The 26,920-nt window shown below is 37.9% G+C and overlaps 1 protein-coding gene across 3 annotated transcripts; it reads right to left on the bottom strand.

Moving 5' to 3' along the window:
- Positions 1–540: 540 nt before the first annotated feature.
- LOC139152841 (ileal sodium/bile acid cotransporter-like) lies at positions 541–16,662 on the bottom strand. Of its 3 annotated transcripts, none has more exons than XM_070726209.1 (4): positions 16,603–16,662; positions 4,740–5,249; positions 3,045–3,249; positions 541–2,448 (listed from the first exon to the last, which is right to left on the bottom strand). In XM_070726209.1, exons 2-4 carry the CDS (start codon positions 5,225–5,227, stop codon positions 1,906–1,908), a joined length of 1,236 nt encoding a protein of 411 aa, XP_070582310.1. In that variant the 5' UTR covers positions 5,228–5,249; positions 16,603–16,662; the 3' UTR covers positions 541–1,905. The 3 variants fall into 3 exon arrangements, with proteins under 3 accessions (XP_070582310.1, XP_070582302.1, XP_070582298.1); XM_070726201.1 differs by lacking the exon at positions 16,603–16,662 and adding an exon at positions 13,159–13,354; XM_070726197.1 differs by lacking the exon at positions 16,603–16,662 and having other exon boundaries at positions 4,740–5,867.
- Between the last annotated feature and the right edge of the window lie 10,258 nt (positions 16,663–26,920).

Raw genomic sequence — 26,920 nt, 5'->3', positions numbered from 1 at the left:
GTAAAGGCTGACTATTTTTTTTTCAGAATAGTACGTTGTTTCTCTAAACATTTACAGATGATGCGGACAACCTCCAAGGATTTAACGTAACATCTGGAATAACCTTTCCACGAATGCAATTTGTGATTTTATGTATCTTTCAAGAGTCTCTGTTCACGAGTAACCAATAGCAAACAACGAAACAGAAAAAAACCACGATGAATGTATTTTAGAATTGGTAGACTTCATTGCAAAGCAATAAAACTACCCGAGCAAACCATGTGACTTAGTCCAAGTCTGTGAATGAATACTAATTTAGTCGAATGTGATGTAATAGAGTACTCGCGATTTTTTTTCAATCATACCACGACGTAGTGCAGTTATCACGAGATTCACTGTGACCTAGCGAGAAACTCAGACTGCCGATCGCGTTCACTCCACGCATGCGTGCAAATCCACCTCTCAGAGTTTTCATTTCACACAAGCGAGAAGACCGTCGAAGGATCGTATAATTGTAGCATCTCAGTCACACCATTTCAAATACAAAGTAACATCAATGCATTTAAGTCTTGCTGAAATGACTTTATTTTACACAATTGCTGACTTGAGCCAAGTCTCACTATCAATTTATAATTGAACATCCCTTTGGTTATATTGAGTGCAAAAAAAACCCACATCAATGTTTTCCACAATTATACACTCTGTTCTACACGCATTCTTGCGTCAAATCTTACGTAATACTGATTCTAAAAGCGACAGAAAGATCAATATGTGAAGATTCAAAGCCTTTCAGCCTTTCATACTCCTTAAAACTTTACAGCTTTTCTGCAAATCGCCACACGTGACTCGGGGATATCCACAGGAAAAAAGTAAATTAAACAGTTTAACTGCGATGCACAAGAACAAACCTTGGAATCGAACGATCGAAGTGGGACAGAAGATGACCAACAATCATTTTATGACATGTATTCTGAGTCGAATCGGGACGAATTTACATGTATAGTTTTAAAACAACAAGATGTTCTTTAAAATAAACTTTTTTATGAACGATTTTACAATTTAAGAACCTTTCTCAATACAAAATAAATTAATTTCAACTTATTATTTCAATACGCTGTAGTCGAAATCTTAGCACTTAAAGTTCGCAACACGAAGTTTAATTAAGTCAAATTTTCATATACAAAATATTTTCGTGGCTTCATACGGTCTCAAGAGGATGACAGAGAGTGACAAGAAAGAAAGAAAGAAAAAAATGTCGCTCTGGCGGAGTTTGATCTTAGCGATCTGAAAACAAGGATCATCATCATCGTCGTCGCCGTCGTCGTCATCATCATTATCATCATCATCATCACATCATTATCATCATAATCATCATCATCATCATCATCATCATCATCATCATCATCATCATCATCATCATCATCATCATCATCATCATCATCATCATCATCATCATCATCGTCATCATCATCAATTATTATCAAGAGAGTCATATACGCAAAACCCGATAAAAGCTCATTCTGCTGCTGTCATACATACCACACATATAACACGCCATCTCGCCGATTTCAGAATCAATTAAAATGACAGACACGACTTTGTCCACGGTATCCTTGTACCCTCAAGAAACTCAGCAAACCTTTCTAAATATACCGCAATATTTCTAAAAATAACCTTCTCTTAAAAATCACTCTGATCGCTTTCAGAGCAGATCTGTGAATGTTCATCCCACTTTACAGAAACTGGTAAATTAATGCACCCAAGTAATTAAAATGTTTCATGATATTTCAATTTGTTTTGACATTCGATGTTTTCTAAGAAGAGACAACTAACTAGTTTACTATATGTCAATAATTATTATCTCAAATTCTAGCAATCAATCAGTAGCCGGGCAAGTTATAGCCTTGTCAATATTTCATCTGAAGTCTAAATGTTCGACTCGTTCAATAGTCGTTCAGTTTTTTCTTCATTGTTTTTTTCAAGGTCATTGTCGTGTTCCTTGACAAGAGAGCTGTAGATGATTGGCTCTTCTGGGTCAGCTTTGTGTCCAATATCTCCATTTGCTTCTTCCTTATTACCGGCCTCGTTTTCATCCTTCACCGGGGAGTAGCCGAGTTTCTTCGAGAAGAAGATTCCCACTGGAACCAGTAGGTAGATGGAGCTTGACTGAAGGGCTGCGTAGATGGTGATGAACGCGCCGATGCGCCCTTTATCGGCGGGGAAAGACAAGACTATGAGCGTAAAGGCGACGCCGATGTTCTGCAAACTCGTCTCCAGTGCAACGGTCCGTCTTTGTCGTGCAGGCATTCTGGTCACACAGGAAACCGCGTAGCTTAATACCGCCCCCACAGTCGGAAGAATGAAACCAATGGCCCACAATTCTGGATGCATGGTGAATACATGTGAATGCATGATAGCATCGAACGCAAGATTCATCCCTATGCCAATAATAGCGATAATGGCCAGACCCTGAAAGCAAACAATCATAGCATCACTTCGTTAACTATCGATAAAAAGAGTGTTGTTCTGCTATCACTCTGTCTAGCAAAAATGCTACACGATGATATCGTTTGGGCTACATACAAAATTGTATTCCATTATGCTACCTGTATTAATGATATTATGATGATATGCAAAACCTGATGACAATAATGAAAAATCACTTTCTGCGAATCTTTCATGTGGAAAAGTGTGTTCATTCTGTCAAAAATTTCAACCCCTACAACAAACAACCCACTGCATGGGACTGGGCAACCCGTCACTTGAGGGCGCTCGCTACGCCTCCCCTACCCGTGAGCGACATATTTTCCAGTCCAGTAATGTACAAGTCCAATTAAGAAAATTCTTTCCTTGTACACTTCTTCAGTAGAACCACCGACGTTGCTTTAAGTGATAGCTTTCGTAAATTAATGTTCCACTTATCAAAATGTCAAAACTGTTACTTTTACGAGGACAAAAACTATAACACTCAACTCCGATTGGGAGTGTGTTCAGATAACGACAGTTCTCGGTTGCCCCTCCCATCTCCGATTTCTTCGACACGAATAATCTATGAGGCTACCTACCCTGCTTATTTTATCAGCCGTTGGTTTAGACTTGTGTCGGATGAGGACTCCACAGACCACCGGGACAAGGATCATCACCAGGGTTATTATGATCTGAGTGTAAGGGATGACGGCGGATTCGTTGGTCCAACTGCGAGTGTATATGAACAACAACAGCGGCATCATTCCGAACGCCACCACAGTTGAACACGTGGTCATACAAATGCTGTGAGAAAGACATACAAAGAACAGTTTCATATGAAAAACAATATCAAGACTTTTTTAAACCAAATTATCTTTAAAAAATTTGAGAGAGAGAGAGAGAGAGAGAGAGAGAGAGAGAGAGAGAGAGAGAGAGAGAGAGAGAGAGAGAGAGAGAGAGAGAGAGAGAGAGAGAGATGATTGAAGATGGATGATTCAAATTAATAAACGAATAACATATGACAGAGCCTAGAGGGGGACCCAAAAGATTTACAATTATTGTGGAAAACATGCGAATTGTACTGATTTAGTGAACACAACGTTACCAGTCACGAAAATATGTTTTTAGACTAATCTGGGCATATTTAGGTAAACGCACTTTGTGAAATGTGACAAAGAATGTGTTGATTAGAAGTTTAATCTGCGCGAACCGCCGTTAAAATATTATTTCTTAGATAAACATAAATGCAGGGCGTTAATCACTGCAACTTACAAATATTACTATGTTCAGTGGACTGATTTCCAAGAATCCATTATCCATGAATTTGAAACTATCTGACCATTACGCAAATAGATCAAGACACGGTAATATAACAGCACTGATTGAAGATAATCGTCTTGACACTTTGGGAGACATTCTAGGCCCATGAAGTTACGGCTGGTATGAGTATACTGTATTCTTGGTGAAACACACAAATATTGACTATTTTAAAGTCTGACCGATTTACTGACAATGCACTGGGCCGACCCAGTTCTCTACCGCTACAGCACATACATGCTGAACACCCATTTGTTACAACCTACATACTCGAGTGAAGGCAAATTTGGAATCGCAAATGTAAAAATGTCTCCATACAATTTAGAATAATTACAACAATTACCGACTAAGTGGCAAATACTGAACAACTGGAAGTTCAGTTGTTGCACGCGTGCGCAGAGTATGATTGGTTCCTCAGGTACGATGCGTCAAGAATAGGTAATTGGTATTTGTCGAATTATCTAACTCACTGTACTCATTTCCACTACTCCATTCTGTGTGGCTGTTTATGTATTCACGACCAGGCCCTCGTTGCACCCACTCCGCCCCATGTCGGTGGTGTGCGGGTTAATAGGTGTTGCATGAACTTTCTCTACTTTATATTATACCGTGGCTCTCTTTTGTGGGCCAATGAAGCATTCGTCTTTAAAGCGCACTCATGAAAGCACACCATGAAATCACTTTCAAATGGTATCTCTTTAATCTGAGCACAATGTTTATGAGCCACGGAGCATTAAACTAGATAGAATATGATAGCCGATATGAAAAACGAAACAAAAGACCAAAAAAAAAACCACAAAGAAAACAAACAAATAAACTGGTACCGTACCAATTACGCTAAAATGTCTCAGAGAGAATACTTAATCTTATTTCGCGATTAGCTTTGTTTTAAATATCTTGACGAGTAGATGTGATCTTATTTTTCAAAGATGTATGTCTTTTGTGGATATTTAGAGCAATAGAAGACTTGTACTTACCTTAGGGACACATCACCATTGAGCCAATATGTCAAAATGTTTGATGTTGTACCACCAGGACAGCATGACATAATGAGGACCCCGAGAGCATAAGTAGCTTCAAGACGAAATGCGTGACAGAGGGCGAATGCTGTCAGTGGAAGAATGCCATACTGGCACATAAAACCGATGAAGATGCCGAAGGGTCGCCGAAGATGAGAGATGGTTTCTTTCACCGTGATAACACACCCCATGGCTACCATCATTGACAGGGTTATGATGATGGTCGTGACGCGTTTCGTCAGCTTGATTCTCTTGTAAGCCGTTAACGACAAGAAGCCGTCAGAGGCGGTTTCGTTGTCGGTGGCATTGCCGGTCACGTTGACCAGTGCCGTGGATAAATTGCCCAACACACCAGCCGCTAAGCTGACGGATACGTTATTCATACCATCGGCGTCGACCAAACCGTAAACTTCTCCTCCGTCTTGTGTAACATTCAAAAACTCCATGATTACCGTCGTTGATTTTCGCCTAAAATGAGACGTAAAAAATTAATATCTGGTGTCTAGTACCAAGCTTTGTAGTTCAGATCGTCGTCTACAGCGGTTGTCGTCCCGTAAAAGAGCAGCAAGTCCTTTGCCAGCGAAAATAAAATCAGTCACTTTCAATTTCTAGGGAGTTTGTAAGCAACACTCTAGCCAACTGCACCTCTCTCAGTCGAGAGCTTGGAAGCAGTAAACACGCTGGAGTTTAGTGCGATGTTTAAAACCACGTGACAAACTGTAGTAATTCGAAATTAGGTTCGATGATTATTTGATGACAATCCTTGGAAAATGTACTGGTTAGTGACCAATATCAAATAAATCAGAGGGTCAGTCAAATGTTCAATGCAGACTACGTGTACACAACCCCGTATTTAGCTCTGTCAAAGTTCATCTCTGCTCTTTGTACTTGTTTCTCTGCCATTGTTAAAAATGTTGGTCCACTCTGAATTGGACAACATTCATACAACAAAATAAGCGTTATGCGTTAGATGGTTTGTTTTATGAATCTCCTCAAAAAACAACAACTGCCATCGAAAAACTAAAACATTTTCTCTCAAGGAAATATCATAAAGTATATGTGTTTATCATCTGATAAACATCGACTGTAGTATATGACGTGAGTTCAGTGCTATATATATTTTGTTGTTTTGAACGGTATGTCAACTGTTCAACTTTCTGATTTTTATTACACTTTTTCTAGGGGGTCAAAAGATACACAAGCTATAAACAATCAAAGGGAATCTCCCTAATCGCCTACAAATATACTTGAAATCGGACTGTCCGCGAACTTGAAGGTAAGCCAATGTCATCACTATGGAGCCAGGCTAAATTTCTCCATGGCACCAAATCTGTGATTTTTTTTCGCGTTTACGTGAAGGTCAGTCGGAGCTGAGCTTTGACTTCAATCTGTCAACTCAAGTAAACAATGCTTGTATAAATTAAAGGTAGTTATGTACCATGCATAGTAATTGCAACCCTTTTTAAATATATGATGGTATCGGGTTATCTACAGCATAAAATCAATTCCAATAGCATATCGAGTGTGTACGCCATGAAACAAGTATAGTGCATTAACATTTAAACTTTTATCACCTATAGCTATGTTAAGTAGCGGTACGGCGTCACCAAAAGCTACAAATCAAATATCAAAATTTCAAAGTACGCGTTATCTATATGAAAAACGTGACTGCATAAAATTATCTGTCACCCACAAGAGAGCATTACTACAATCCCTTTTCCACAAAATTAACAGCAAATATGAACGAACGACGCTGGCAAGCCTATAGACCCAAATACCAACAAGAAAACGCGACAACACGTTTTTGAAGGTTGTGACTTGCAGAGAGAGATAAAGAGATCTTTTGTACTTTACTATCGAATACAAGTCTAAATTATTTAGATAATACGCGATCTGAAAAACAAAGGTCGAATAAATATTGCTTTGATGTGCTAGAGAGTACAGTCTAATATATATGATTGGATAATCAAACATCAGTACAACATGTCTCACACGTCGAAGTGCCATTTTCCTCTGACTTCACCTGAATGCCGACACTTCTAAACGAAAAATACAATAGCTCTCACAGCAGAGGTCATGTTCTCTTCGACCTCTTTACTGTTTACGTTTTTGTAATGACGTATCACTGACGTCACACGGTATTGTTCTCATGGTGACTTCCGCACTGACGCACAGTTAATGAGTCAAATGATTGACCGTTTTGATGTATGTATGTATGTATGTATGTATGTATGTATGTATGTATGTATGTATGTATGTATGTATGTATGTATGTATGTATGTATGTATGTATGTATGTATGTATGTATGTATGTATGTATGTGTGTGTGTGTGTGTGTGTGTGTGTGTGTGTGTGTGTATGTATGTATGTATGTATGTATGTATGTATGTATGTATGTATGTATGTTTTATGTATATATGCATTTATGTATTTATCATGCATACACACTTTAATTTATAAGATTTCGTCTATTTCGTCAATGTTTGTATGGTTATTGCTGGTCAGGCATCGATTCATCCAAGACATACAAGTACAGAAATAATATTCTGCCTTGTTAGAACAAAAACTGCCCGGCTGTCAAAGTCGATCAGACTAAGGCAACTGCATACCGAAACGATGAAGTACCTAAAATAGGAAAGAAATCCCAAACAAATGCACTCCGTCCACAATATTCCATAACTGATAAGGTTTCCATCACAATGGTCACGTAATACGAAACTTATCAACGGACATTGCGTAATATTCATGACTGATTAATGTATTAACAATCGTTTATTTCCTTTACCCGTACATGCTGGCAGGGAACGAACACTCTCATACATACACCGACATCCGATATCCCGTCTTTTTACCGGTATTATATTTGAGTGTAGGCAGACGAGGTCATTTCGTGACGTAACAGTACTGTCTGCGATACTTTCCAAATCGCAACAATTGCAGACATTGACGTAATTGTGGATTACCGGGGCTTTGAGGTTTTGTTTCTTTTGCAAAATTATGAAATGAATCGAAGAAGTACTCGTTTCTATAAACCATCTGTTACCCATTCCTTTGCATTGTAGTTTGTTATAACAGCCGCACATTTACTTTGGGTTTCGCTCATTTAGTTTTTGCTGAGTCACTTCAAGGGATACAGTCGTCGGAACTGCGCTCAAAGGTCGTATTGGACCCATACGACCAATGTAAACACTGTATCCAGTGTATGATTGTGATTGATGAAAGTTAAAACATATCTATAACAATCTACATAGTATAATTTAAATGTTGCAGCTATGATGATGAGGTGCATCTAGATACCGTGCACGAATTAAATAAATTGTTTGTAAAAATGAAACTCAAACAGGCGCAGTTCCGACGACTGTTTCCCTTTAACGTTAAAGTTGATTTAAAAAGAACATTAAAGCCTCACGAATTTAAATAAGTTTGAGAGAATGTATTAACTCAGGGGTTTGTATAAATTTATAATTAACTACCAGCTGGGAAATTTTGAACATGATAACGATTTATTTACACTGCGATTACATGAGTGCCCACTCATAAAATCGCAGTCACAGTGCGCAAAAGGCAAAAATCGTGGATACTGTACATACCTGCACTGGAATCTTCACAGAAATTGCACAGAGTACATCCTTGTAATGCATAGGGCTGAATGTTTTACACTGTGACATTGTATGTTCTTTTTCTTTTGTAATATTACCAATATTTGAAGAAATCAAAGTTTACACTTAAATTTGAAATTGCTTTTCCAGTGTTTCACAAAGAAATGATTTTAGTAATGAAGCAAAATCCTACATCCCTACAGACGGTAGAATTCAGAGAAAACCAGAGCAAATAGGTAGATATTTTGAGCTCAACAAATTTCAAGAGTTACAGCTAGTTGGGCTGTAATGTAAAATAACGGTTTAATGGTATAATTGCTAGACTTATTGGTATGTATACCCGTGCTGCAATATATGTTTATTCTTTTCCTTGAATAATTGAATTTTGACTGCGATGACTAGGCAAAAACGAAATGAATGAAACCCAAAATAAATGAGCAGGTGTTTTATCTGTAATTGTCGTGCCCGAATTAATAAGACCGGTTCGCGACCACACGATAGGCCCCCGGCGGTAACACGCATACGACGCTTAGGTACCCATGCTTGTTCCGCAAAATGTGAAAGCAACACTTATCCTGGAATTTTCAACTAAAAAGACATCCTTGTTTGAGAAATATGGGAGAACATTCGACCGAGAATCATCCCCTTATTTTGCCAAATCTAGGAGAGGGAGAGATAATTTCAAAATAGAGATATAAAGCCATGTCAGTGATGCATAGAGCATTGAGATTGTTTTAACGCATCAATGTAGTCAAATGTTATCGTCTGCACCAACTTATCTTCATTACAGTCTGAAGCAACATGGTAACTTTCTGAAGAAATAGCATATATACACTATTTCGAATCCTTCGACCCTTAAATTTGTTCAGCATTTTTGCTTTAAATCAACAATAATTTTCAGATTTGGCCGTTAATTATGGGTTGTACCATACCATTTAAAGAAAAATTTCCCGGGACCGACGCACTCGATTTCCTGAAAGCATGATAACGGAAACAGTGATACTTTTGGCATTTTGATAATCTGTTCACTTAATGCGTACACCAAGTCAGAACCAATCGTATGTGCCGACTAAACGTAGCTTGGACAAAGACGGTGAGCACTGACAGGGTGTGACCAGTGATTGAAAATCTGACATGACCAGCAAGGTGAAGAACATCTCGCTTTGGACCTAAATTACCTACATTAACAGGATACCAATCACAGAGACAAATCTGGACCTAGTGCCGTCTTTCATGTTATATGAATCAGTGGTATTTTATGGCCAAAAGATATATCCGTTCCAAACAGATATATCGACATGTATGAAGTTGCTGAATTCGTATATCACTTTGTTTGGAAATGTGATTTCACTGAAGTGACACTGTGCATTCGAGTTCCCGTTTTTAGCCCGGCAGATTTATCCGTCTTCAGAATGTCATATCATTCAATCGGGCGGGCATTTGGTCGAGGGGTGCTGAGGGTTTACTTTAGGTGATATGATGTGACGGGGGGAGGGGTTAAAACCTTCAAAGTGTTAAGGATTGGTTAACTCCATGTTACCAGAGCCCTGTTCTTGTTGGTAACTGTGTTCATTGTCATGTGCATTTTCCTAATATATGGTTCCATTACTGTAAGTTGAAGCCATTTTCAAGTTCAGACCACGTTAAAACGAAGGCGGAATAGAATGTACGGCGACAAATTTTAGATTTTTGCGATAAATTATCTTCAGTCACATGATTAAATTTGATTAGTCATAACAAACGGACTGTTTGTTACCATGAATATCATGCGTCGGCCGCTCTCTCGTCATCCCAACAAACTCTGAGCGCACCATAAGTGATTATTTTGTAGTAAAAATGTGGACATAGAGAGCAAAAAAAACACGACGCGAGAAATTTTCTTCGGAAAGCAATAACTGTAGAGTTTGACGGGATTGGTCAAGTGTAATGCTATACCCTCAGCAACTGTAGACAATAATTGGATAATTATTACATCAACACCCGCCTGAAGGGCGGAAAAGTGATAGTGATAAAACACGTTAAAGAGGTTTCCAACAACAGCTTACTGAGATAGGGAAAATATTATCGGATGTGAATCTAATAGGGTCTTTGTGTCATCTGGTATTGTACTATATTACCATGTCAACGAACTTGTCAATATTCATAGTAATCGATCTGCGTGTGATTAGAGAAACACATCGCGCGCTTACATCTGTAATCTTGACCCCTACTTTCCATTTACTAAGGTAGTTCGCGCCTCGAAGGTTAAATACTTGAACCTGTGCTCATATTTTCCTCAAGCAAACTTGAAACCAATCTCTCTCAAAACCAAGAATAAAAATCGTTGGTCACCGTAGAAATTCTGGTACAACGTTAGAAGTAAATTATCCAATGTTTAAGCTTACCGATATTTGAAATTCAAAATGGCTGCCATCCCTGTATCTCCACGGGGAAAACAAATTCCTGATTTTCACTAAACTAATTATAACCACTTGAAAACTTTATTTACTCCATAAACTTCAGAATGAAACCCAACAAGTGGTGGGGCCAAAAATATTGTAAAAAAATAGGATGTCCGAATATCTGTCCTCGAGGCATATTAAAATTTATTTGGAAACGCTTGTTCTGTCACACAGCGTGATTTGGTGTATTGAGTCTGCCTTCATGCACCTCTCAAACATGTTTGTAAGCTTAGACGAATCGGTGTAGATGAAACACGCCTTGTTGTCACCAACCCATTTTGCTCATACCAGCTTGCCCTGTCCTGTGTTGATGGCCACCGGCATGATAGAGTTACGGGTACTCATTTATCCGGTACCCTCTGAAGACACCAACCATTAATTATCATCGCTGATCATACATAATTAATTGATTGGTCATACCAAAGACCCGTGCAGGACAAAGGGTGGTATATTAACCTAATTACGTAACGTAATGGAGATAATCGACCCACTCATCACAGATTGTGTCAGTGTAATCCTTTGTAGTCATACACGTGAATATTGGAACCGCGGCAAACCGTGGCTGGTTCTTACAAGGTCGCAATTTAGTTACATTGAAATGAATGCCAGCATATAGCAATAGCCGCACAATGCCATTGTAATATCTTCCTATGTAATGAGTGAAGATGAAGCATGCGTTGTTGCCACCGCCCCACTTTGGTGACACCCGCTTTTCATGTGTTGACCAGGGCGACCGGCGTCAACATATGAAGATACAACTCGTGAATGATTCAGTAACGTGGCCTTTGACCATCCCGTTGAACAGTCTACACTTTCCAATATTCCCATCGATACTGAGCTTCATTGCTTTGTTATATTTTGTTTAAAGTTTGCTCAAAATTTCTATCAATAACCTGTCGTTGCCAAGCAAGCGTCAAACAACGAATAAAAACGTCGTTCTTTCCATTTGAAACGTAAATGTCAAAGGTGATGAGTTTAACTTCTCTTTCAGACGTGACTGCTGTATTGCGATTTTTCTACCATTTAGGTTTCAATTGTTTTATCATTTAGACAAGATCAGTAAGATGAGAGCACGACATGTTTGCTGATATGAATTTGGGGAAAACCACAGGCACATGGAGATTCCCTTTTGGTATGTCCGGGAAAAATGGAAGGTATAGCACGGTTTGCCTTTCAGACCGCGACTCTCATACAGAATGGCGTGTACGATTGAATAAAGAGTCTACAATGTATGTTGGTAGCTGTATTCCTCTTGTGTTATTAAATGTCTAAGTTTGAAATGTGCCGCCTGGGATTTAGTCATAGTGTCGGCTCAAGACAGTTTCTGTACGACTGTTGCATGCGCACGTATGTCAGAGTAGCGTATTACGAGCAAACAGGAGTTTTTGGTAAAAAATGGAACTAAATTGCCATTAGCATGAGTCACACTAGGATACTAGATATTTATCTATCGGTGGATAGTGGCTATTTAGCTGTACAGCAAGTAATGGAATACGTCGTCTTCCACTGGCTTTACGGTCAAGGTGCCAAAACCATGTCATGCCTTCCCTTTTACGTTCCTGTACACTGAAGACTACGAGCACCTGTGGGGGACCAGTCTACGCATGCACCTACCGACATGATGATAGTCTACTACGACAACCCGCAAAGTGGCTCCCGTTAACTGATAGCGATGATCACAATAAGTGCATCGATGAAAGCACACATATCCATGAATGCAATATAATTTTTCTCTGAGTCTATCGTTTGTTATGATGGTTCAAATGTACGTATAATGCAACAGATAGCTATAGTTTTGGTATTTCCCAAACTGTTAATAGCAGTTTCATTCTAGACTATTACTAACATTTGTCGAGACGACAAACTTGAAAACTTATCCGTTCAGTTTTTACACTACATCCTCGATTCATTTCTGACCACCAGGGATTTAACGAACATGGCAGAATTTGTGTTTTGTAGCACTTCTTAGTGAAAGACTGGTTTTCAACTAAACTAATTGATGAAACTAAAGCCAACTTCTGATACAAACTATCATTGCCAGTGGATACACCGTACCTTGTGATTATGTTTGGTAATATGATTATTATTATTTTTCTTTGTCAGGACATGACTCTTATAACAGACGCAATAGTAATTCGTCTGGGCCATAATCATATGCATTGTTTTAACGGGACAAATAAAAGGTTCTGAAACGCGTTTAAAGAAGAAAATCGTCAATATGAAGTTAATGAACTGAACAATGTTGCCGAAAAAAAATGTGAGGGAATACGGGGATTCAATCTTCATTATAAGAAAGACAAGCACACAAACAAACGAAATATTACTATAGGACTCACCTATCTTATTTCGGAAATCACGAAATGCATTGACTTCATAAAATCTTAACCCTGATGACCAATGTCCATTCTGGATGAATTCGGCCGCGATCTGAAGTAAAAATCCTTTAACGAGCATCAAAGTGATTATCATCAATGTCTTGAGCCATTATAAAACCGTCTCATGTTTTTTAATGTTTTATTTAAAACTTTCTGTTTAAGGGGAGAGCGTGATTTGGTTGAGTTGCTTGGATGGAAATCGGATAAAATTAGCTGCATCTCATTTGGCCGACTGCGCAGACTCAGTGTATGTACAACCGGTCGAGCTGAAATTAGCTTACCGTGTCTCCTAAAAGATAAACATTTTCATATAAAATATGAAAGCTAACATTACACTATTGGAGACTCGGGCTATATTGAGATGATATTTACTCCGCTCTAGATAACATAGAAACATATTCTAAAATTCGGCCAGCATTTTGCTGCATGATTCGACACCTCGTTCGCGCATTGTCTGGCGAGCTCGAAAAGGCGGGATATCCGGTTGGTGGGCCCTGCTTTCGTAACCTGCACTTTGTGCGGGTACTTTACCTCACTAAGTTTGGAAGAGTGGACGATAGGCCGTGCAGTGTCACGACAATCCTTGCATCAATATTATTCCAAAGACCAATACTGGGCGTAGCAAACCTGCATCTTCTATGGAAAATATTTTTATAGCCGTTGGATGACACCTTTCATTTCCAGTGAGATACAGGAAGAGCATTTCCACCTGTATTACGGTTAGATTTCCGCTATTTCAGCTTTTCCTTTCGTGATAACATTTGATTAATTATTAAAATGAGAAAAGACTGATGTGCCAATTGATAGGACATCGAGCATAATAACACGATCAACTCTCCAAGTTGACATGAGGGATATTTAGTTTCTAGTTCAAGACCCGAGATTCTTGACCTCATAAAGTGACTTGCTTTCACACCTAGATACTGGACAGGGCTGTATGTAATGCAACCTACGAAGCGGGATAGTAATATGGCCCTCCACAGTTTGGCAAAATACAGCTCTTCAAAGTGCCAATCCCAAACCTGCGAGACATGGGTTCCGCATTGGCGTAAAATATTAACATTAAATTATGAATCACACAGGTGAGTCGGTAATAACCGGAAGTTCATTGACATTAATCTGTATTGTTCTGACCAATTAGGATATTACCTTTCAGAGCCAGTCTCCTAAACGTATAAAATGCATGCAGGTACTGGTATAAATTTTGTTTAGATATGTAGTGATGACGTCACATATTTCCGTTTGTATTGTTTAAACAGTATATGAAGGGTTTCACTCTGTTACTAGAAATCGGTTCGTGTTCTAAGTTGCAATAATGAGTATTATTCATCAAACTTTACCTGTTTACACAAGGAGAAACAAAATGCAAGCAATTCTTGGGAGATTTGTCCATATTTTAGATGAATGAAGCCTCTAAATACGCGATACTTGCAGTAGAGCGCCACTAAACTGGATTTTTTTTCAACTTTTTTCTCACACTTTTCGCAGAGAAACGTTAAACTATTTTCTCTTACAATCAAGAAAACCATCATTGTCGATGTGTATGGTTTCAGAAAGGAGAAACAATCCAAATTTTACCACTACCTGAAATTCAAGCCCAGGTGTCAAGTTTATGTTGAAAAATTAAATGTCTGGTTTTCGCTAACCAGTAGACTGTACAGTCAAGCTTAATAAGGATTTCATAGAAGCAGCAGGCCCGCAAGTATTGTAATTATAAACGTTTTGAGTGACAAAATTCCTGGCTCTGCATTTAACCTCGATTATTTTTTATGTCCTTACAGTACAAATTTTCATTCCTTTCGCTGAATGTTCCTATCTCTGTAATACTTTCATGTTCAAATTTTTCTCTTATTTCAATTTTTTTATTTCTCTATTCACTTCATCTCAAAGACACGTAAACCTAGTTTATCTGTCGATGTCGCTGCATCTATTTCATTTATGCACCTGAAATGTCTTGGAATATTCTTAAGGAACGAGATATTTCTTCACAGATTTTTGAGCCCAGGGTAGCAATGTTTACTCTCGTCCATTCAAATAAAAGTCAATAACGATAAAAGCATTAAATTTTATTCGTAAACAGCAATCCGCTAAAAATTGAGTGGTTATAGGTCACTAGTCAATGGGACATCCAATGCCTCTGTGATTTTGAATATTTAAACACGCTAAAATGTCTCTTGCTATGACGAAAATGGGTAAGCGCTACATTGTGTTTATCATCGTCTCTTTACCTATGACTTAAAGCTTTCTCCGTTCAGAAACTTTGAACCCAAATTCATAAACAGATTTTGTCTCTTTTCTTAAAACAAAAGTTATCGGTTACATGCGTGCAGAAATCTGTCCATGGTTTGTATATTGTAGAGAGAATACGTGAAAAGAAATCGGTCTCTCTTCTCTGTGATTTACATCATTGTAAACTATTGTGCTGCGATAGTCGATATGATCTCTCAACTGTCGTGTTATTTATGCCCGCCAGTGCGAAGATCAATTCCACGTTTTCGAAGACAAGCTCTATGAAACAATTAACATTTTTATGTAGAGAGAAGAACACAGACAGACAGACAGACGCAGGCACAGACAGGCACAATACATCCCAACCTCCCTACACACATATACACACACAAATATATATATAATTTTTTTAATATATATATATTATATATGTAATTTGATATATATATATATATATATATATATATATATATATATATGTGTGTGTCTGTGTCTGTGTCTGTGTCTGTGTCTGTGTCTGTGTGTAAGTTGATTTATAGTAATATTAATTTATAATATATATAATTTATAATATATATATATATATATATATAATATATATATATATATATATATATATATATATATATATATATATATATATATATATATATATGTAGTGGAACAGTATTGCCTTTAGTATTTTTACTTTATAAAGAAACTGTACTTTAGAACCCACTGAGAAGGAACTTGCTTTGGCGTCTACAACGAAACTTTGTAGTAATGTAGCTGCTTTTTTGTAGTTAGAACTTATTTATACGCAACAGGACGTCTAAGTTGATTTATAGTAATATTAATTTAACGCCAAAATAGTACTGTATTGCATAAGGAATGCCCATATCTTACTGTCTTTCTTAGTAGATTCATAAAATACGCAATCATATAAATAAAAATAACAATTCCATGGATTACTATTAGCTCTAAATAAAGTCTGAACGACAACCTTTCGGGGACGAAAAAAGATCAGCTGTACCAATAATATCAGCTATAAAATTATTTTTTGTACGTGTTATTAATTAAACATTTGCCAAATACCTATTCTATAAGAGAATGTCTGAGTAAACAATTCTTAAACTTTCTGAGAAATACCATGTGCATCATGCCTAAACCGTTACGGCAATCTCAAAGTTTGCATACCTTTCACATTTACAGAGATCAAGTCGACTGCGTTAGTTACGCCCTCTTGTGCACTGAGTCAAATCAATGTTAACATTAGACGTCGCCCTCATAGTTGGCGTTACATGGTTTACCTGTCCGTCGTTGTCTTGACATTTTAGAATTAAAAACAAACTATTGGAACGACAGTAATGATGACTTGAAGCAAATCTGATGAAAAGCAAGTGTGTCAGACAAAATTTAAGAGTGGTCCTATGATAAGCGTGCCAACCCCAACTCCCAACCCCCTAGATTTCAATATGTCATTCTTTCACTGGCAAGTTCCTGGGCGCCCTCAACGCCCATGTGGAAGTCACTGATCGCACTGAGATTTATAATTACCCGCGATTGTTTTCTACCTTCTTGCCGGTTTTAATGGTGACGGAGTGGGATTCGCGTTGGACGACGACTCTAAAAGCTAATGAATAAGAGATTGTTACCAAAGTGACAATGATCAGACAAAAGTGGATAACACTAATCAAGAAATCGTGATAGAAGTGCTACAAAAATGACAAATGTTTGTTGATACGAATTCATGCCTCCAACAACGCCACAGCGCTAGTAATTGTAAATATAAAAGCACGCAGACAGACGTCGTGGTTAAGAACATTCACAGTACAAAAATCCATAGATGGTGTATAGATACACAGAAAGACCGGCAGACGGCCAGACAGACCGTGCAGACAAACAAACAGACAGACAGACGGACGGATAGACGGATAGATATATAGATAGATAGATAGATAGATAGATAGATAGATAGATAGATAGATAGATAGATAGATAGATAGATAGATAGATAGATAGATAGATAGATAGATAAATAGAAAGATAGATAGATAGATAGATAGATAGATAGATAGATAGATAGATAGATAGATAGATAGATAGATAGATAGATAGATAGATAGATCGATAGATAGATAGATAGATAGTGGAGAGAGAGATAGATGGAGAGATAGACAGATAGATGGATAGATAGATAGATAGATAGATAGATAGATAGATAGATAGATAGATAGATAGTTAAATGGATGGATGGATAGATATATGGTATCGTAGCAAGAAAAGGAAGTACGTGCGTGGCAGAACACCGCGTGACTGAAGGACAATATTTTATGATGTGTTTTATGGTGACGCTGGCCTTTGAAGAATATGCTGGTGCACTCATTTGGGTCGGATCAGTTCGTTGCGTTATCCTGGTACTCCATCGTTCTGAACACCGCTGGTTCTCTAACGTACTTTTGTATTGCGGAGTTTACAGGACATTGTGTACTATTAGGCGTTTGTTCCTATAGTGCCTGCCCACAATCAGTAAAACTTTGGATCCCATCTGTCTTTTCAATTACATATTTAAGCAATAAAGAACACCAAGCGACGGTATAACATGAAATTTTGACCAGTTTATGACATATATGTACGAGCGATAGCTAGTGCACATATGAAGTGAACTGGTAAAAATCGAGTGGAATACCGTCGCTGGGCGTGACTTGTTGCTATTATATCATAACAGTATATTGAAATTCTGGCATGTATCGTCAAGAAAGGATTTTTGCTCTTGCCCAGAGCTCGCCCGTGTACCAGCCGTGGTATATCGCGAATATACCAATCAGATCGCTGCACCAATATACTGGTATGATATAATTCATAATATAAATAAACTCAAACGACTAATGAAGGAACGACTCAGGGTCCGAAACGAAACCGTCAAAGGATAACATTTTCTCAGACATAACCGATCCGGTTTGGTCTCGCCATGGCTAATTTCTAACACCAAATAGCCGACACACAACACAATGCAGAGCATGAATACACTGTACAAAAATAGTCAATGAACGAGTGCACGTCAAGCAGAGCATAACACAAACCATTAAACCATATCTAAACATAATTTATTAGCAGATATGTGGAATAGTGTTGCCTTTGGTATTTTTACTTTATCAAGATCCTCTACTTCAGAACCCACTGAGAAGGAACCTGCTTTGGCGTCTCAAACGAAACTTTGTATAGTAGTGTAACTGCTTTTTTGTAGTTTAGAACTTATTTATACGCACCAGGACGTCTAACCTGACCAGTGTCTAGGGGTTTTTGGTGAGAACAGCCATTTTATCCAATCACGTAACATTTCGTGAAAGGTATTAATAACATTTGGCTGATCTAACAATTGTAGATAAAAATCGAGAACAGTAGTATTAGTGGATATGCTATAATCCCTACCAGGTCAGTTTCTGTGTGGGGAAAAGTTTGAATGTTATGACAAGCGATACGACAATTTTCTAACCAAACACAGCAAAGTGTTGGATATGTCTTGAAAGTTTTCAGCTAAACAAAACGAGTAAGTTTTTCTGAATGCTAATGGGAGAAAGTTCAGCCCAACCGCCATGGCACCACTTTTTACTTCAATAAGTTTGTTGATTCACTCGAACTGAAGTATTACCAATTTTTATAATACTGTATAACACTTTCTTTCTATTGGTCATTTTCCTTTAAAATGTAAAGTCGTGAGTTATAACTTTACCAGTCTGAGATCGATAAATTTTCTGAAGTTCAAATTTTGTAAGATGTCAGCGAAGCCGGAGATAACGTTTCCTTGTAAAATGCAAACCATTGTTTCAGATGGAAAATTATTTAGAAGGACAAGATGTAAAAATTGACTTTCCGTTGTTGAAGCCATTATATGAAAATACAGACCAATTTATTGGACAAGTTTTAAACTGCTGGTGTACTGTTGTCGCAACTCAGTTTAATGAAACCCTTTCACAGTGCACAAAAAGCAACTATCGTTATAAAATGACAGGAATTCTTGACAAAAGCCTGCATGAAATCGTCTAACCCGCAAACCAATCCAACTCCCAACACCCCAAAGTTGACTGGAAGAGTCGAAACAAGTCAGATCTTTGTTTTGTTCTTGTTTCTCTCTTCTTTAAATAAACTAGTAAGTAGCTTGTCCATTTATGGTTGTTAAACCGTTATATATCACAGTAGATTCTTGAGATAGATGCACTTTTGTCCAAATAGAGCAAAGAGTATACTATGCAGTTTATTGTCCCAAGCAAAGCGAACTACCTAAATCCATATCATTGAGTTAAAACTACAAGGCGTGACACCGTTACTGTGCAGTATGGGTATGTTAACGAGCTCCAAATTTATTTTGTCACATAGATTTGCAGGTTTTTCGATTTTTTGCGCATGCCCTGTTTGCTTATGATGGCACGATCTCAGGACACATGCCAGAAATTATTTCTTTGTTTCCATGGACACACTTTCTGCAACGTAGCTGACTGCCTTTTGTTTTATAGACGTCATTCAAGTCGGTGTGTGGTTCATGGCATTCACTGCATTTAACAACAGCATTGAAACTACAAGTAGTCATCTACATTGCTACATTGTTGAAAAAAATATAAATCGTTTCTTCAAATGAAATCTGCTCATTTCGATTCTTTCGACGCATCAAAGAAATATAATTATAGATGACGTAAAGTTACCCATTTACGATTGAGAGAGAGAGAGAGAGAGAGAGAGAGAGAGAGAGAGAGAGAGAGAGAGAGAGAGAGAGAGAGAGAGAGAGAGAGAGAGAGAGAGAGAGAGAGAGAGAGAGAGAGAGAGAGGAGAAGGGACAGACAGACAGACAGACAGACAGACAGACAGACAGACGGACAGAGACAGGCAGAGGGATGGGGATCTGACAGAAAATGTGTGTGTTGTTTGTATGTATTTATGACATACATGTAGTTTTAGTCCTATACAATATATGTCCACTCTTAATGCTTTGCATACAAGTCAGACTTCAAGTATTTATCCACCGTTTTCTATTTGTTTTCCAAGAGATTAAATATTGACTTGTTTGACATCAGCATAGAAAGTACTATATGCAAGACAATGGCAAACCCTTGTTCGTGACGAACTCAAATGGCAACCACCTTATATCTCACTTGTCACCAGCATGCCAAAAATAAAGTATAATGTCCCGTAGTGTAAACCTTTCAATTGAAACCCTCGAATCACATGCCGGTATATTTCTGTATATGTCACTATGTTTAGTCCCGCCATGTTCGAAATAGAAGCGCCAGTGAAGGAAGTGGCATAGAGATGGGAGACAACGGTTCTTACGCAGCGGAAATGAATACACACTAAACTTGTGAAACATAATGAAAATGTCCCTGTTCAACATCCTTCCGGAAAATATTGTGAACATTTGCAGGTTTAAAGTTTGCGTCGTCATCGTTCGTACGTAAAATGTGCAAAGTCAATATGAGGGCGCGGCACTGAATGATCAAATTTTAAAGCGTGGTCACCGTAACAGGTATACGCTTTTTTATCATCCAAAGTCTTTTCTTTCAGACTTATCACATCCAAAGTTACTTCAAATTAGAAGATCTTATAAACCTCAGAGAGGAAAAAATATTCACCTGCTTATTGTTGTCAAAATCGAAGATTTACAGTACGTGCCAAAAAAATGGAAACGTACGTACGGTATGGATACTGGTACAATACGGTTCGGTACGGTTCAGGTATTTATCTGGTACAAGTACATTCATGTTAATTGTATTGCACGGTACGATACGGTACGGTACGGTACGGTTGACGAAATTCTGGAGATATCTGACATAGACCCATGGGCCACCATTCACACCCTATCCGAACCTTGACGATAAGACGGCCTGAAAGATATGTGTCGTTCGTGTAACACGGTTTACCTGTTTGAAATAACTCCATAGTTCCGATATTCAATCCCTTTCCTATTCTGACGATATAAAAGTTGTACAAGTTATTGCATGTGTTGACTACATTTCTCGCTCGCCACATGCAATGAAACTTTACGCTATTTTTTCCACAGTTGTAACTGACGTAAGTTTCTAGTAAAGTCGACATGTTCTTAACAGATTCTACGGTAGTTCCGACATTCGATTGTTGTGAATGTTTGTGGATAACGATGTAATGTCGTGCAATTAGCAGCCAACCAAGGCCTGAATGTAACTTTGCCGCGAACACTGCGCAATGATTTCAGATCTGTTAATGGTAGTATTAATCACCATATTAGTCTAACTTAATGACATAATAACAGTGAAAAGTCAAATTGAACGAAGTCAAGCTTCAGAAGTAATTTTATTAACACCTTTCCAAAAAAATAGAAAGGCGGCACATTTGGTATTGTTTTGGACGAAAGCGGTGCTCACTGCAGATAGATGTTCTGAACAATAATCCATGTTTGAAGGAAAAGATAAGATATCATTTTATTTGCTGCACTGTAGAGAAATTTGCGAGAAATTGAAACGTTCCCGTTTTTTTCCGAGAAGTATGCGAGAATTCATACTATATAGCTCTGCATGCCGTTTCGATAATTAAAACCACTGTAACTGTAACTGTTTCCCCTGGCGTTAACACAGGAATGACGGCCATTTTGAATTTATGGTAACTTGTTTTTCTGGTAAATTTTTCGGTGACCTCCGACTTTTATCATCGATTTTAAAGAGAATGCATGGTACGAAGTTTAAATTTCCTTGAGGAAAGATTGAGAAATAGTCTTTAGTACGTCTTTAACTTTCAAAGCAGATACTGTAATTAAAGAATTAATTCTTTAGACGAAATAACTTCATACATATACACGGACGAGATGACTTTAATAAACTAATGTGCAGTCACTTGCAAACATTAGTGAGACCATTTGTAAGGCCTGAACAGTGTCAATCCGCTGATTTTGTTACAGAAGTATCTTCTGCTAAGAATGTGTACGCACTCAGTTCTATCATAGACCCTCGAGAAAGGTCTATGGTTCTATACGTCCTAAGATACAATGGCCATCTCTCAATGTCATTAGGGTTCCGTTATACTTATGCGATGTTGACAGGACTTCGTCGGGATGTTTAGATGTCCCGAAAAAATCGTAAAAGTACATCTGAACTAATAAGAGTCTATAAATGTGTATTCATGCCATGACTTTTACCGAATGCCACCTTCATACATTGTTTGCTTGTATCGCCGACCATCTTATATTTCGTTTTGTCAACAGCGTACAAAAATAATCGATATCATGTCTTCCAAAGTAAACATGATGGATAAGGGCAGGGTGGAAACCCTGAACTCTACTACCGTTACATTTCCAGATATTTTACTAAGATAAGCAAAGCCGTATTTGGGACAGAATCAGAGTTCAACTATATGTAGCATAGCGACACATAAACCGATTCATATGCAGCGAAAAATTCAAATACCTGAGAAATTTTGGAACGCAACTTGATAAACTTCTTTCCAGAAAAATTAAAAAAGAAGGAGATTAGATATTTGAATCTTCATATTTTTCAAATTTATCAAAAGTGTTAGTTGCCATATAGCTACGATAGTATTGCGATATTATTGCAATATCACAAATTACTCACAAAATCAAGTGTATAACTTAAAAAGAAAAGCAGATGAGCTTACATTTGCAGATTATATCAACATTATTTCACCATCCAATAATCCCAAATCAGTTTCAATCGTGTTACTGAAAGTTCACATCAGCCACAGTAGCGAAGTAGTTGTAATTTAAGTTAGGGAGCACGTTCGCAAGAAAAAGAGTGAACCTCTCCAAATTTCACGCAAAAAATATACAATGACCCTGCCCAAGACGTCACAGTCCGTATCAATAATATCGTAATTGACATATAATTTCTCATTTGACATCCGGACTTTCGAAGCATCGTTTCTGAACTGTACAGTAATCACCTGGGTGAAATTCAAATATCCAAAAATTTTCTCTGCATGTTCATTAAAAGGGGCACTTTGTACCCTTTTTATGAAAATTAAGGGGCAGAATTAACCTTTTAGGGGCAGTGTTAAAGTTGATTTTGCCTTCCTAGGAAGCGCTTGCTGGATATCATTACGATCGTCACCCATTTCAGTTGCGTCGTCTATGTTGCATTCAGCACCCGTACTATCATCGGTATCATTATGTTTGTCAGCTTGTGATGTGCTCAGCTGCTATCCATCTTCAGTCGATTTGTCCCCCACAGGTTTCTCCCGGCTCAGAATTTGACGTAGTTGTTCGATTCCCATTGACACGATTTGGTGCGATTTTGGATTAAAATCCATGAAAATCAGGGGTGATCAATCGATTGCGTTTCGTTGCGATCAAGGTCGTCATACGCGCGCAGCGTGCCTACACAATGCTAAAGCTGGAATTTTCCATAAGTCCGTCATTGATACAATGTTTCAACTTCTGCTTTCAAACTTTACCGCTATATTAAATCGTCAACCGCAACTACGTCGATGGCTATTCTCTGCGATGTGTACACTTTACGTCATGCACATCACCAAAGCTGGATGACAGGCGATATTTTGTCTTTTTCTAGGGAGTATTATGAGGAGAAACAACCAAATTCAAAGGGGGCTACACTATGCGCTCGGTTAACCCTCATATATATATACATGAACGTCTTTGCTTGCTGTGTATGGTTCGCGATTCCCGCGCTGTCAGTAACTTTTTCAGGGCAGACAATGGCTCGAAATGCGCAATTTGCGCAGTTGCGCAGTCGAGTGAAACACTGATATCATATTTGCTGTGCACATCTGCTCTTTCAAGCACCCTATTCTCATCAAGTACATTTGTATCAATTGTCAAACATTTATAAAAGCACAAATTTGGCTAGTTTGGATCGTAAAAAATATCCGTAGTTTCCTCATAGACTACAACATAGTGAATCAACATTTTGGTGAAATTCCAAAATCAAATTTACTTTAAAAAGCATGTACTTATAATCATCCTAGTCTCATCAAGTACATTGATATCGAGAATCAAGTGTCTATAAATACAGAGATTTAGCCAGTTTTACATTGGCAAAATACTGTTGATAATTTCGTCATAGACTGTATTATGTACAGTGAGTATATAAATACATAGATTTAGCCAGTTTTGTATCGGAAAAAAATTATCCATTAGTTTCCTCGTAGACAATTTACAATGTAAATCAACATTTCGGTGAAATTTCAAAATCAAATTTTTTGAAAACACATGCACTTGTAACCCACGTGACCCTAGTCTAATCAAGTACACTGATATCAATCGTCAAGTGTCTATAAATACAGAAATTTAGCTAGTTGTATATTGGAAAAATGCTGTTTATAATTTCGTCACAGACTGTATTATGTACAGTGAATCAACATTTCGGTGAAATTTCAAATCAAATTTCTTCTTCGGTATGTAATTACAAAGTCCAAAAGTCTTTGCAAACCTTCGTACACCATATTTTCAAAATTGAGCTATTTTTTCCTCTATTAAAATTTTATAAAATTTATATCGTGAACATTGCATGACACTTATTTCTCTTGGTCAACTTGAAATTTTTTTTCGTCAACAAAAGTGCTCTTTTCTGCTTGGTATCACCTGTTCAGACATAAGAAAGCCTTGTTTATAATCTGTTTTATATACCTTTTGGTCTATTGGGGTTTTTTTTTGCCGTAAATCCATACATACTTTCGTAAAATTTAACCCCTATCATTGATTGTAAAATTTTAACCCCTCCTAAAAACTGTTTTGTAAAAGTCAACCTCCCTGATTTCCACCGAAATGCTTCCTTATTCTAAAGCAACTCACATCATATTATCTTCAGACTAATAGCTGTATTCGAAAGTCACCTGACAGTGTGCACATCGTGGCCAACTCGAACACCGACACTGTCGGAGTACCTGATACGGGTATGGTGTTCGGCTACTTGGCTAATGGCTCTGAGACAGTTACGTTCTCTAAGCTGCCACATGCTGCAAAATTCTAATCGGCGTGCACGAAATTCTTTGCTGTCACCTCCTCAAAGAGACCTTGGATGAAATTTTTTCGGCTTCTACAGTGGATGAGAAACAGCAATAGTTTCTCAATTCCATTTTAAATCATTGATTTCACATGGAGGATGGATTTTAGTCTGAAGTTTCATACGAGCAAAGCTGGTTTTGCCCAGCAGGAGAACGATGTTTCAGGGATTATAAGTCAAAGTGATTTTCATATATAGACTATTACGAGAACAGAAGTGTGAAACATGAATTGCTGGTCTGCTGATGCTGTGTGTTACCTTGTCTTTCACGTGAAAATGCTATTATTTTCGAAAAATATTTGGGTATTGCTTTGATAAAACAGGCGTTAAGTTATATGTGCGTGAACCGATACTTTGTGTGCCCAGAACAGTTTATTGCATACATCCCAGGCATACTGTGTGTTCATCAAGAGAAAGATCGATGTGTCCTACTTTTCTACCATCAATTCAACGAGAGGTCATTGACAGGTCACGATAGTATGCTTGTAAATGCTTACCCGCATACAGGGAAACGTGTGTGCACCTCCATTCGTGACACTGTTTCAGCTCGGCATTTGAAATTCCAGTCCTGAAACAAAAGCAATTGCGATGTACTAGAATTTGAGAATTCAATGACCATATGCATGATATTCATGGCTGCCCGCATGCATGTGATTGTTCTGTGGTTCATTCTTGGGTTTTGCAGGCAAGTCATCTTTGAAGTACCATTTTACCCATCCATTGATCAGTTGTTTATTCTACACAGGTTCAGAAAATAACTTTTACCTAATAATAGAGTAGTTTAACTTTTCTTTAATTATGGTTGGTTCTTTCATTTTCTTGCTGGTGAATTCTTCACTTGAACCAGATGGCAACGTTTTTATTCGCTATGATGTTAAATGGTAGCATGTCTAATAAGGCGTGATACATATAACATACATAGACACAGTTATCCCTGTAGTGTGACGTGACAAAATAGTAAGACGGGTTACCGGATTTCCGTATACGCCTACTTCTGACGTAAGAAGTAGGGATATACGGTCAGCACTAAAATCTCTTTGTTGTCTGCTCCCTACGTTTGCTACTACACTGTACTATCTCGTCACAAGCCGTAAACAGCTGAATCATCGGTCGAAATTGACGTCGAATTTATCACCGAACAAGAATCCAATATATATAAAGAATATAATGCATCATAATCGACAGTTCATCTTGTCAGGCGACTGGTTAAATGCTTAGCAACGGCATTGCTGTTGAACTTTTGCGGTAGGTCGTACTAAAGCGAAAATATGCGTACGGCAAACGCGGTTTTCGGTAGCTTGTGCCACTTTGTCGACAGCTCGATTGGAGCCGCGCCCACTTTTTGCACACATTTACGACACAAGTATGAGCTAGATCGAATGAACGTTATATGGCAAATGTTATAAAAATTCCTTGTTGTGTTTTTTTTAACTCTGACGGTTTTTTTGTTTTAGTTTCATTCATAATTAGACGACGAAGAATGACAGTTTTTCCCTCTCAATTTCAAACAGCGTTCC

Source organism: Ptychodera flava, chromosome 2 (assembly GCF_041260155.1).
Source record: "Ptychodera flava strain L36383 chromosome 2, AS_Pfla_20210202, whole genome shotgun sequence".
In the NCBI taxonomy this organism is placed as follows: domain Eukaryota; kingdom Metazoa; phylum Hemichordata; class Enteropneusta; family Ptychoderidae; genus Ptychodera; species Ptychodera flava.
Note: the sequence above shows the minus strand (reverse complement) of the source record. Positions and strands in the feature narration are given on the sequence as shown.